This window comes from Ambystoma mexicanum, chromosome 5p, assembly GCF_040938575.1.
Source record: "Ambystoma mexicanum isolate Mex_15411 chromosome 5p, UKY_AmexF1_1, whole genome shotgun sequence".
NCBI classification, from domain to species: Eukaryota; Metazoa; Chordata; class Amphibia; order Caudata; family Ambystomatidae; genus Ambystoma; species Ambystoma mexicanum.
In genome coordinates, this window is record NC_090930.1 from 1051420117 (window position 1) to 1051433262 (window position 13146).

General features: G+C 48.5%; 1 protein-coding gene across 2 annotated transcripts in view; it reads right to left on the reverse strand.

The window, feature by feature from the left end:
* Positions 1-1512: 1512 nt before the first annotated feature.
* Positions 1513-13146, reverse strand: part of MCUR1 (mitochondrial calcium uniporter regulator 1) — a 595058-nt gene continuing 583424 nt past the window's right edge. For both annotated transcript variants that reach the window (XM_069613550.1, XM_069613549.1), the window contains one exon: positions 1513-2546. In XM_069613550.1, the coding sequence (XP_069469651.1) occupies positions 2491-2546 (56 nt within the window). In that variant the 3' untranslated portion in view covers positions 1513-2490. The remainder of the gene's footprint in view (positions 2547-13146) is intronic.

A 13146-nucleotide genomic window follows, 5' to 3' on the forward strand; every position in this document is an offset into this window, starting at 1 on the left:
ACCTCTCTTTGACCACATCAACTCACTAGGTATCTCTTACACCAACCATGCAGACGACACCCAGATCCTCATCCCCCTCAAGAGGACTCACTCAAGGTCAGCCCCTATATGAAACAATCCAAACCTGGATGGCCATACACTGCCTTCGTCTAAACGATGAGATCAAGCTCCTTCTCGTGGGCCCCCCAGCAAGACTAGCAAAGCTCCATCAGGAGTACAATTCCTTCACTATTGATGGCCACATCACCCTTGTCGCCACTGCTGTAAAAACCCTTACCGTCTATTTGGACTCCTCACTCAATATGACATGCCAAACCAACCACATTGCCTCATCAGGGTACGCCACTAAGCTCATAAGCCAGCAAATCTTTTTGTTGACACAAAGAAAACGGCTATAAATTGCTCGAGCACTCATCTGCTCAACACTTGACTATTGCAACTCTCTGCTCTGCGGCACCTCTGCCAAAAACCTATGCAAACTTCAGTCAATCCAAAAATGCTTTGAGAGCAGCACTCGACATCGGAAAGCATGACCACATTTCTGCAGCCAGGAAATCCGTCCACTGGCTCCCGGTCAAGGATAGAATCAACTTCCCCAGTTGTTTCTCCCTTCCTACTGTAACCAGCACCCTGATGCCCTCGGGCTTGGCGCGCCCCTATAAATGCCTAAATAAATCAATTTGGGGATTTAGGTGGCGTCTTCCCTCTCGGCAAGCCCACAGGTTGCCGGTAGCTGCAGTTCAGGCCATCTTAAATTGAAGATCTTGAAGAAAATTATTCAGTTTACTCCAGCTAATTTGCATAGACTTGTGGTCTCGACGACCATCACAGGAACCCTAGAATACTGCAATTCTACATTGCTTTCCCAGCCAATATTCCAGTGCCTGCAGGTATTGCAGAATTCTACAGCATGCTTGACCACCTGTCATCCTAGATACCACCCGTCCCCCCACCCCCCAACATCTCCCTGGTGCTCTACAGCCTCCACTGGCTTCCAGGGGATGCACGGATTAATCCCTGTGTATGGCACATCGGGCATACTACGGGGTAGGCTCTCTATCTCCAGGAGAAATGTGTTAAGTATATTCCCTCCAGGAATCTCCAGGAATTTACACTCGGCTAATTCTCTATTGCTGACGGTGCCACGGTTTTCTAGAGCAACTATTCGGGGGGGGGGGGGGCAGCCTTCTCAGTGGCTGTCTATAAATTGTGGAATTCGGTGCCTCTTTCACTATGTGCGCTTAATGACCATCTTGCCTTTAGAAAAGGCCCTGAAAAAATGTCTATTTAATTCGTTTTCTAGTACTTCTTTGCACGCTACTATGCTAGTGTGACTGTCTCCTGCTGGGAGCGGTGGGTCTCCCAGCGCCAAGATACCCCTGGGTCATAGCCGCGCTACATACATTCGGTAATATTAAAACAAACTGCATCTTTTTTTAAGCATCGCAATCAAACATGTACATTATAATAGTAGCAAACAAACACTGAAGCGTACAAAGTTACAACAGCATGTTAATATATTAAACTGTTTATTGTGGTGTTATCAACTGGTAGCTTACAATGCAGTACAGCAGGGCAAAGGTAAGGTTTTAACATTCATTACGTTTTCTTTGAGCAGTCTAGGTTTCGATTGAGCCCTTGTTTGCTTTTTGTATTTTTTAAAGTTTGTTTTAAAGAAAAATGCAGTGCATGTCCATTTATCCTGGAAGCTGGACCACATTGTTTTAACCGTTTTTAAGTCAACTGGTCAGGTTCATTGATCGATATGTGTAGTAGTTCAGTTTAATACTGGCATCAATATAAACAGGTCAATGTATTTTTTTAAAACACAATATACTTTTCTTACCACCTGGCTGATGCGAGACCATCCATGACAGATTTTAGCAGTAGGTCCTTACAAGTTCATACTTAAAACAGATAACAAAATAAGAATGCATTCTAACAAGAACATTTTTAAAGATCACTAGAACATTTTCAATTATATTAGTTGGCCTCATAAAAGAACAAGTCAAGAGGTGTTCCTAGACATATATGAGCCACTTAGGACGAATCAATATTAAATGGAATAGATATAAAAATGTCAAGCATGCATGTGGCCCTGCTCCCCCTAAGCAGTCTCAAAAAACAATTGTGTGGACGGCACCGTACAAAAGTGGAAGGTGGTTTAAAAAAAAAACGAAAGTACAATCTTCCCCAAGATATCTGAATAAAAGCAAAAAATATGCATGCCATACTTGCGCACACTTTTATTGCACCCAACTTGCACATATCCAAGCAAAACGGAAGCTTTGCAAGCAAACACACCGAAAGCTTTAATGGTGGCATGCCATGGACCCGTTTCCAAAGCACACTTTCAGAAAATAAATAGTATAAATATTGTGACAAATCATTGGTAAAGCCATGGCTATATAATTCACATGCAGACAATGTTCTTTCGGTGGTTGCAATAAGGCACGGCAGTGTACGTTCTGTCCGAAGGCAAATGCTTCCTTACATCCAGATACGGAAAAATCCCAAGAGGACAGTAAGGCATGTAAACACAGAACCTGCAGGGGGGAAAAACGTAATAGTATATTTAAATAAAACATGGAATGACAAGTGCGCAAACACAACTCGATGGAAACAGGCTGCATTAAAAGAAATTAAATGGGGCTCCCGTTATGCATTTGGTCATTGAAAGGTCATACAACACGCATCGACATCTGCCTGCGACTAAACGTCTGCAACATTTATTTTCAAATCCGTACATTGCAAGCAATTGGGGGTGGAGGGTGTTTATTTTCAGGGGATTCTTGGGTGGGGAGGGAGATGGCGGGGGCTGAGGAAGGGGCGTTCTGGGGTGAACCCCCCCCCATTTCTAACATATCCCACTTGAGGGTCGGGGGCAAAACAATCCCACTGGTGCTTACGGTTTGCTCCACTGCCAAGCACTGTCCTGCAGACCAGCACAATCCCATCTCACTGTTCAGTTGTGTTCCATCTCCTCTCCCACGCTATCACCTAGCCACCAATCCACTATCGATCTTTATCCATCAGAGCCCTTCTCTCTCCCTAGTTCACGCCTTCTCACTATGCAGCTCAGTTCTGTTAACTATTGTAATCTGTCCAGCTGCTCCATAGCTCTGTCTCACCCACTCTAAAGCACTAGAGCCCAGCAAATCTATGGAGATTGCGTTGAAAAAGCACCAGCATCGCCGTGAACCGCTTGTCGACATTGCTAGTCGTTTTTTTTTTAAAAAGTGTTACAAAATTTTAAGCAAAGGTCCTGCTTTGTTGATCGAAGACTGTTCTACCGCTTTAGTGGGTGGTTATTTTCAACATCTTTCTACCATCACCCAAGAGATGGGGGTAACAATATTGAAACTAGTCAATGCTAAAGATTGTTTCCCCCTTTAGTGAATAGATGCGGCAGAGCCTTTTCACTGCCTTTGCCATATTGTCAGAAGAACAAGTTACTTACCAACTGGTAATGTTCTTTCGACTGGATGTTCCTCAAATGCATTGCACATCTTTGACAGACTCCCAAAGCAGTATTAGTGAGTGGAGGAGGAGAAGAATTTGGATATACCCAATCAGATGGCAGAATAGATCACTGCTTTACCAAAGGTCATATCTTAACCATGAAAAGTATCCAAGGAGTAATGCTTGACAAAGGTGAACTAGTTACTCTTACCTTGTAACGTTCTTTCGATGGGATGTTCCTCCGACGTATTCCTTATCTTAGATAGAAATCCTTCAGCTTTGCTGGCCTCGGAAAATTTTTTCGCCAGAGGGCGCTGCGCGTCGATGATCGCCGAGTCGATGACCCTCGACGGCCTCCGTGCCGACGTCGACGTCATCCTGCCTATAAAGGCCGCGCGCAGCGTCCGTTGCTCAGTTCCGTTTTGTAGTCCCCAGTAATGTTTTTGGATTAGACTAATCACCTTGAAGGAGCATAGGCTGCAAACCCACAGGAAGTCATACTGCGGGGATGGATGGGAGGGTCGATAAGGAATACGTCGGAGGAACATCCCATCGAAAGAACGTTACAAGGTAAGAGTAACTAGTTCTTCGAAGGGATTGTGTCCTCCGACGTATTCCTTATCTTAGATAGACTCCCATAGCAGTGGTATTGTGACTGGAGGCGGGAGTAATAAAAGTTATGTTACCCTTCCAGAATGGACAGAGTGTAACACAGCCTTGCCGAATCTAGTTTCTTGACTAGAGGAGGAATCCAGGCTATAGAATTTGGTAAATGTATGTGCGGACGACCATGTGGCAGCCGCACATATATCTCGAATTGGCACCCCTCTTTGAAGGGCTGAGGATGTTGCGATACCCCTGGTAGAATGAGCCCTTAGATTTTGAGGAGGCTCCTTTCCTGCCAATTTGTAGCACTCCAGAATGGCTAAAATAATCCATCTGGAGATGGTTTGTTTTGTTATTGGAAGGCCCAACTTATGTCCTGCATAACCTACAAAGAGTTGGTCTGCTTGTCTGATCTTAGCCAATCTGCTGATATAGAAGCTCAAGGCTCGCTTAGGGTCCAGCCTGTGCAGTCTCTCTTCCTCCTTCCCCGGATGAGGAGGAGGGTAGAAAGAAGGTAATATAATCTTCTGAGTGATGTGAAACTCCGAGACTACCTTCGGGAGGAAGTTAGGCTTCACCTGAAGAACAACTTTGTCCTTGTAAAAGATTGTATGTGGAGGTTTACACGATAAGGCTTGCAACTCGCTAACCCTTCTAGCAGATGTCAATGCTATTAGCAAAACAGTTTTGAGGGTGAGAAGCTTCAATGAACAAGAGTGTAGTGGTTCAAAAGGGGCACCCTTTAGGAAGTTTAAAATTAGGTTTAAATCCCATAAGGGAACTTGAAAAGGTTTCGGGGGATAAACATTAGTTAATCCTTTTAGGTATTGTATTACCAATGGAATTTTGAAGTATGAAGGCTCCTCTGCAGTGCGCTTAAAGATTGATAGCGCTGCGAGATAGCCCTTAATTGTGCCAACCTGTAGGCCTGAATTAGCCAGGTAAAGTAAGAATGACAACACCATAGGTGTACCACAAGAAAAGGGTTCAATATTCTTTTCTCTGCACCAGCTGCAAAATTTGTTCCAACGGCAGCGGTATAGAGTTTTAGTTGCCGGCCTTCTGGCCGAAAGCAACACCTCCATAACATCATCCGGAAGGTCCCAATCCTTGTACCTCAACCTTTCAGACACCAAGCGTGAAGGTTGAGGGTCTTGATGGCTGGATGGAGAACCTGACCTTCCTTCTGCGAGAGAAGATCCTCTCTGTATGGCAGTCGAATTGGAGGGCAGATGGACATGTCTAGAAGGTCCGGGTACCACGTTCTCCTGGCCCAATCCGGGGCAATTAGGATCATGGTCTTCCGAAACCTTCTCAACCTCCTGATCATTTGAGGAATGACAGGGACCGGAGGGAACGCGTACAGAAGTGGGAACTCCCAGTCCACTACGAACGCATCTCCTAGAGCTCCTCTCGGGGGAAATTCCCTTGAGCAAAATCTGTCGCACTTCCTGTTGATACTGGTGGCGAACAGATCCACTTGAGGGGTTCCCCAAAGGGCGAAGATCTCTTGAAGGACTTCCTGAGCTATCTCCCACTCGTGAGAGACTGTGCTCTGCCTGCTCAGAGCGTCCGCTGTCAAGTTCTTCTCTCCGGCTAGGTGAATTGCCGATAGAGAGATTCCTTCCTGAATTGCCCAAAACCAGAGCTGCATCGCCTCTCTGCACAGTGGTAGTGAGCCTACGCCTCCTCTTTTGTTGAGGTAGTGCATGGCCACTGTATTGTCCGTCATTATTAGGACGTTTCTTCCCCGTACAGACAGCAGAAAAGCCTTCAGCGCTAGTCTGATGGCTCTCAGCTCCAACAGGTTGATATGTAGTCTGGACTCCGATGGAGACCAACGACCGCTGATGGTCAAGTCGTTGGCGTGAGCTCCCCACCCCGTGAGTGAGGCATCCGTGACTACTGTTATCTCCGGCCATGGTTGCCAAAACATTTCTCCTTTCAGGATGTTCTCCCGACAGGCCCACCACTGAAGGTCTCGGGCTACTTTGACCGGGATCCGAAGGAGATCTGTCATCCTTCCTGAGAACTGTGACCACTGAGTTCTCAGTGCCCACTGGAGGGATCTCATTCTCAGGCGAGCCTCCGGCACGAGGAATATGCAGGATGCCATGAGGCCTAGCAACCTCAGAAAGTCGTAGGCTGGGAGATATTGGGCATTCTGAAATCTGATGACCATCTGCAGAATATCTCGAGCCCTCACCTCTGGTGGCAAGGCTTTTCCCAGGGAAGTGTCCAGGACTGCTCCAATGAATTGGAGTCTCTGTGATGGTATCATCTGTGACTTCTTTAAATTGAGGGAGAAGCCCAGCTTGTGAAGGAAGTGGCAAACATAATCTAGTTGTCTCTGAGCCTGTTCCGAAGATACAGCTCTGATCAACCAATCGTCTAGGTAAGGGTAGACATGAATCCCTTCCCTCCTTAGACTTGCAGCCACAACCGACATTAGCTTGGTAAAGACCCTCGGGGCGGAGGTTAGCCCAAATGGCAGAACTCGAAATTGATAATGAGAGCTGCCAATTGCGAACCTCAGGTATCTCCTGTGCCTGGGATGGATCGGCACATGGAAATAAGCGTCCTGGAGGTCTAGAGATACCAACCAGTCCTGAAGCTGGAGGGCCTGAAGGATCTGAGAGAGAGTCACCATCTTGAACTTGTCCTTTCGGAGGAATTTGTTCAATTCCCGTAAGTCTAAGATGGGTCTCAGTCCTCCGTCCTTCTTCGGTATTATGAAGTAGGGGGAGTACCAACCCTTGTTCCTTTCCGCTACAGGTACCAGTTCTATGGCACCTTTCTCTAGCAGGTCTAAAACCTCCTGCAAGAGGAGCGGATCTGGAAGCTTCAAAGGGTTGTTCCCCGGTGGATGACTCTGAGGGATATGTAGGAAGGGCAGGCAGTAACCTTGGGCCACTGTCTCCAGAGCCCAAGCATCTGACGTAATAGCCTGCCATTCCGTCAGATGGTGAGTTAACCTGCCCCCTACTGGTGTTCTGTGAGGGGAGACCTCAGAGTGGTTTTGAAGCGGCTGATGCAGTTGCCGAAGGTAAAGTGGCTCCTGCTCCTGCGGGTGCGGCTTTCTTTCCCCTACCCCGTCCACCACGGGTAAATCTTCCTTGGCCTCTTTGAGCCGGTCGTCCCCTGCCCCTTCCATATGAGGAATAGTAACGAAAGGACCGTCCTCTCCACGATGATCCCGAAGGACGAAAGGTATTCTGACGGATAGCAGCTCCCAATGACTTGGCTGCTGCCTTGGACGTTTGCAGTTTCTCCAAACTGTCATCCGCCTTCTTTCCAAAGAGGTAGAACCGTCAAAGGGCATATTCAAAAGCCTGGTCTGCACGTCAGAGGCAAAACCAGACTTCCTCAACCACGCATGCCTGCGGATTGTGGTACTTGCCGCCATGGCCCTGCTGATACTGTCAGCAGAATCTAGGCCAGTTTGTAGGGTCTCGCACATCGCATCTTTACCATCCCTGATGATGTTTAAAAATGCGTCCCTTTCCTCTCCTTCTTGGAGGCAGTCAGCCGCTGATGAAGCGCACTCCCAAAGGGTGTGGCTGAACCTAGCGAGCGTACAGGTCGCGTTAATAGACTTTAACGCCATGCTACAGGCAGAAAAAACCTTCTTAGCCATGGCATCATACTTTTTGTCATCCCTATCCTGCGGAGCAGTGGGGTATGCAGATGTGCTGCCTGATGAGGTTGCAGCCTGTACAACCAAGCTCTCAGGAGTAGGGTGTTTTGACAAATATTCAGGGTCAGAACTAGCCACCCTGTATTTTGTTGACAGTTTTTTATTTACTGCCGGGATAATTTCTGGCGTTTCCCAGTTTGTCAAAATCCTTCTCTGTAGAGCAGAGTGAAATGGAACCACAGGATCCTCCTGTGGGCCCTTGTCCAGTATGTCAGTGAGGTCATCCTGCTGAAAGGCAGGAGAAGGTGCAGACCAACCCATAAATTCTATGATTCTAGACATCAGAGCTCTATATGGAGTCTCCGCATGTTCTCCTGGGTCTGGTTTGATAAATTCTGCTTCAGGAGAAGTGTCCAAGCCACTAGCTTCCTGAAGTGCATCCTGAAGATTTTTTAATCTTCCTTCCTCAGAGGCGAAAGTCTCTGGCTCTGGTGATGTGGTCCTCTGTAAATCAATATCTTGGTCTGAATCCTCCCTTTCCTCAAAAATCGAGGTTAAAGGGGGATACATTGGTTTTTGGAATGGTATAAACCCCATTTCCAATGCAGAAGGAGCCATCATCACAGGCCTTGAAAACGTCGATGTCGTCGACACCGACGTGAAAGTACTCGAAGGCGCCGTGAAAAGCGTCGAGAAATGTGTACTAGGCCTCGAAGAACTCGAAAGGATCGGAGTCCTGCTCGAGAACGACGTCGACGTTCTCGGCGTCGAGTCGGAGGTCTTTTGTCTAACCGTTGGCTGTGGAGTAGCCGTGGTTCTTTCCTTCACCGGCGTCGATATCGGCGTCGACGTCGGCGTCGACTCGATCGACTGATGCGCCGATGAATCCTTCGACAACGGCGTCGATGGCGCCGACCTCTGTTTCGAAGGAGTTTTCGACGATGGCGTCGATGATGCTTTATCTCCCGATGGCTCGAGGCGCTTTCGGGTTGACTTTTCCGCCGGGTACTGCGACTCGCGGCGTTTAGATTTTTTGGGTTTTTTACCCGGGGTATCACCCTCAGCTGTCTTCGAGGGGGACGAGGCCGCTTTCTCGAAGACGCTTAGCATCTTTTTCCTGAATTCCTCCCACTCAGCTTGCGAGCTGCGTTTTGTGGGGCAATGAACTCTCTCAGGAGAACTCGACGAAGATGACGAAGGGGATCTCCTACGTCTCTTCTTCGAGTGTCTCGATGTCGACGAGTGGTGGGAGCCACTTCGTGATCTAGATCGAGAGTGTTTTTTATGGTGAGGAGACGAACGTCTCGACTCTACCGAAGAAGCTTTCGAGGAAGTTAAAGTTGACCTACCTCTCTCGAGCTTCCCCCTACGCTCCTTCAAGGCTTTCGCCGTCATGGAAAGGCATTCCTCACACTCCGAACTCTGGTGCGTGATTCCCAGACACCACAAACAGACCCTGTGAGGGTCCGTCAACGACATTTTCTTCCCGCAGTCTCGGCACTTTTTGAAACCGGACCGAGGGGTCGTCGGGTCGGAGGAGGATGCCATCGATATCGAGGTAAATAGTAGTTATTATATACGTTATCTTGACGAGAACTGAGCAACGGTGTTCCGAGGCACAACGAAGCGCGGAAAAACGGAACTGAGCAACGGACGCTGCGCGCGGCCTTTATAGGCAGGATGACGTCGACGTCGGCACGGAGGCCGTCGAGGGTCATCGACTCGGCGATCATCGACGCGCAGCGCCCTCTGGCGAAAAAATTTTCCGAGGCCAGCAAAGCTGAAGGATTTCTATCTAAGATAAGGAATACGTCGGAGGACACAATCCCTTCGAAGTGGATGGAAGACCACGTCGCAGCATCACAAATGTTTTTAACAGAACTCCCCGTTGCAGGACCGTGGATGTAGCCACACCCATGGTGGAGTAAGCTTGCAAACCCTCAGGAGGGTCCCTGCCAGCTAATCTGTAACATTCAGAAATGGTGAGGATAATCCACCTGGACAAGGTCTGTTTGGTAACAGCCTGGCCCAATCAGTGTCCAGAGTATCCCACAAAAAGTTGGTTATCCACTCTGACCCTGGAAATCCTGGAAATGTAAAATCTCAAAGCTCTCCTTGGGTCCAACCTATGGAGACTTTCCTCTTCCTTACCAGGGTGAGGAGGAAGATAGAAAGCAGGAAGTGCCATCTTCTGGCTCAAATGAAACTGTGACACTACCTTAGGTAGGAAGGAAGGCCATAAACTCAGTACAACCCTGTCCCTGTCGAACACAGCAAAGGGTGGCTTAGATGAAAGTGCCTGCAATTCGCTCACTCTGCAAGCAGATGTACCCGCAACCAAGAAACAGTCTTGAAGGTTAACAGTCTCAAAGGACAACAGTGCAAAGGTTCAAACTGAGCACACATCAAGAATTTCAAGACTAGATTCAGATCCCAGACCGGCACCTGAAAAGGGGACAGCGGGAACACATTTGTGAGCCCTTTTAGAAACTGGGCAATCAAAGTAATCTTGAAATCAGAACATTCTTCAGACAGGCGCTTGAAAATAGACCGCGCCGCCAGTAACTTTTAACGGTACCCACTTGAAGACCCTCGTGGGCCAAAGAAAGCACGAAAAAAAGAACCATTGGAATGGAACACTGAAAAGGATCGACATTGTTAACTCTGCACCAGTCGCAAAACTTACGGCAACAGTACAGGGATTTTGTTGCTGGGCACCTGGCCGAATGCAAAACCTCCATCACGTCATCTGGGAGGTCCCAATCCTTCTATCTCAACCTTTCAGAAACCAAGCGTGAAGGTTGAGAGTTTTGACCTATGGATGGAGAACGCAACCCCCCTCTCGTGAGAGGAGATCCTCTCTGTGGGGAAGACAGCGTGGAGGACAGATGGACATTTCTAGAAGGTCTGGGTACCACGCTCTCCTGGCCCAATCTGGAGGAATTAGGATCATGTGTGACCCGAACCTCTGCAACCTCATTAGAACCTGAGGAATGACGGGGATAGAAGGAAACGCGTACAGAAATGGGAATGACCACTACACGACGAACGCTTCCCCTAAAGCTCCTCTCGGGGGAAATTCCGATGAGCATTACCTCTCGTACTTCCGGTTGGCACCGGTCGCAAACAGATCCACTTGAGGGGTTCCACAAAGGGCGAAGATCTCCTGAAGGACTTCCTGAGCTAACTCCCACTCGTGGCAGACTACGCTCTGCCTGTTCAGAGCGTCCGCCACCTCATTCTCCTCTCCTACTCCAGATGAAACACCGAGCGCGAGATTCCTTGCTGTATTGCCCAGAACCAGAGCTGCATCGCCTCTCTGCACAGCGGGAGCGACCCTACACCCCCTTCTTATTGAGGTAATACATGGTCATCGTGTTGTCAGTCATGATCAAGACACTTTTCCTGCACACAGACGGCAGAAAAGCCTTCAAGGCCAGCCTGATGGCCCTCAGCTCCAAAAGATTTATGTGAAGTATATGCTTCACTGGTCCGTGTGTCCTTATGTTGGGTCCAGACCGGCTGTGACTCTGATTCTGCTTGCTGTCTTCCAGGTGAGTTATGTCTTTTCCGTCTTTATTCTGTCTTTCTTTCCCTCTGTTTTCTCTGTCTTCTCGGCGTCTTGCTCCTCTACGCTGTTCCCGAACAATGTCTCTTTTTGTTTTCACAGGGATGGTTGCAATCTCGGAGATGCCGTGCCGATGGCGAAGACAACGGTGAGTTATTCATGTGCGGAGCGCTGCGCTGTTTATTGGTGTTAATTGCTAACCTCTGTTCTCTTCTCTTTGTACAGGTTGCGGCGATGTTTCGGAGTGATGAGAGATTGAAGTGCTGCTTGCCCAGGTAAGTGCTTTGTTAATGCTGACCTTGTTCCTTCTCCCTTGCAGGTTGCAGTGAAACCCGGAGATGGGCGACGTAAAATAAGTGCAGGGTGCTGCCAGGACTCGCCGCTTGCCAAGGTAAGAATTGTTATTAATGCGGTCCTTGTTTCTTTACCTTTGCAGGTTGCAGCAAACTCCGGAGATGGGCGAGGTAAGCGAAGCGCAGGATGGATTCAAGACCAGTTACTTCACAGTAAGTGTTCTTGCTCAGTAATGCTGTTCTTGTTCTTCCCGGTTATTGGAATCCGGATCTAGGGCTTCAGGATCGGGCTGCCGGAGAAGCAGATGAGCAGGAGCTGGACACGGTGAGCGTTACGCTGCAGGAGTGCAGAATAACGCTATTTTAAGTGTGGTTTAAATAGCCCAGGTAAAGTAGTTCCAGGCCCAGCCACACCCAAAACACTAGACTGCATGGCTTGGGTCCAAATAACTGAACTGTGTAATAGGCCTCCATGTTGGATTAAGGTCCAAAACTAGTATTGCTTTATTCCTGATAATGAGCCTGGCGCCAAAGGTGCCAGGACTGACTCCATGTATGTTATATTTCTGATGGAGTTTTAAGGCCGTTGGGGCCAGTGTGAAGGGCTTTAGCTCCACCTCTGCCAGGGGGCTGTTTTACCTGAGGGGGTCAGGGGCATGGATCGCGACAGTGTTGAACACAGCCCGATGTACTGGAGCTGTTGAGGTGGTGTCATGTGCGACTTCTTGAAATTGAGGGAGAAGCCCAGCTTGTGATGGGAGTGTCAGGTGAGGCTGAGATGATCCAAGGCCTGTTCGGGAGAACGCTCCCTGATTAGCCAATCGTCCAGGTAGGGGTAGACGTGAATCCACCCTAGCCTGAGATACGCCGCCACCACCACCATGAGCTTGGTGAAGACCCTTGGTGCGGAGGCCAACCCGAATGGCAGAATCCAAAACTAAAAGTGCGAGTTGCCAACGGCGAACCTCAGGTATTTTCTGTGCTTTGGGTCGATCGGCACATGAAAATGTCACGCTCACCTGGTCTCCACGGGGGCGTACTCGTGTTCGAAGGATGTCTGCACTGGTGTTGCTCTGCTTAACTGAGGGTGCTAGCTCGTGTCTTCCCTTTGTTCTTACCTCAGGAGATGTTCGTCTGCAAGTCGAAACAAGATATTACCCAATTGAATGGAGCTGGTTTTGGATTTCCCCTCCTCCCGATTTTCCCTTTTCTTCCTCTGGCTCACCTTGGTTTTTTAATGGGTGAGCTCTCCGTCCTGCCCACTCTGGCAGGGGCGCGGTTTCAGTCTTTCCAGAATTGTGTTACTTCACTGATCCGATGGAGCTTGCTGAAGTGGAAAGGCCGGAGTAAGCAGGTAAGCCTCTATTCCAATAACTCCTTGAAATAGCTGCCTTAAGTCTTTCTGCTCAAGATATCTAATGTTCGTTCTCGTCTTTCAGGTGCGGCTTTAAGCGGCTTTCGGATGATGGATGACTCTCCTGAAAATGATGAGCAGGATTCCAGCTGGTAAGTATGGCGCTGTGCGGGGCTCGCTAATTGTTCGCTGTATTTAGCTTTCCTTGCTGTGTGCGACTAACCTG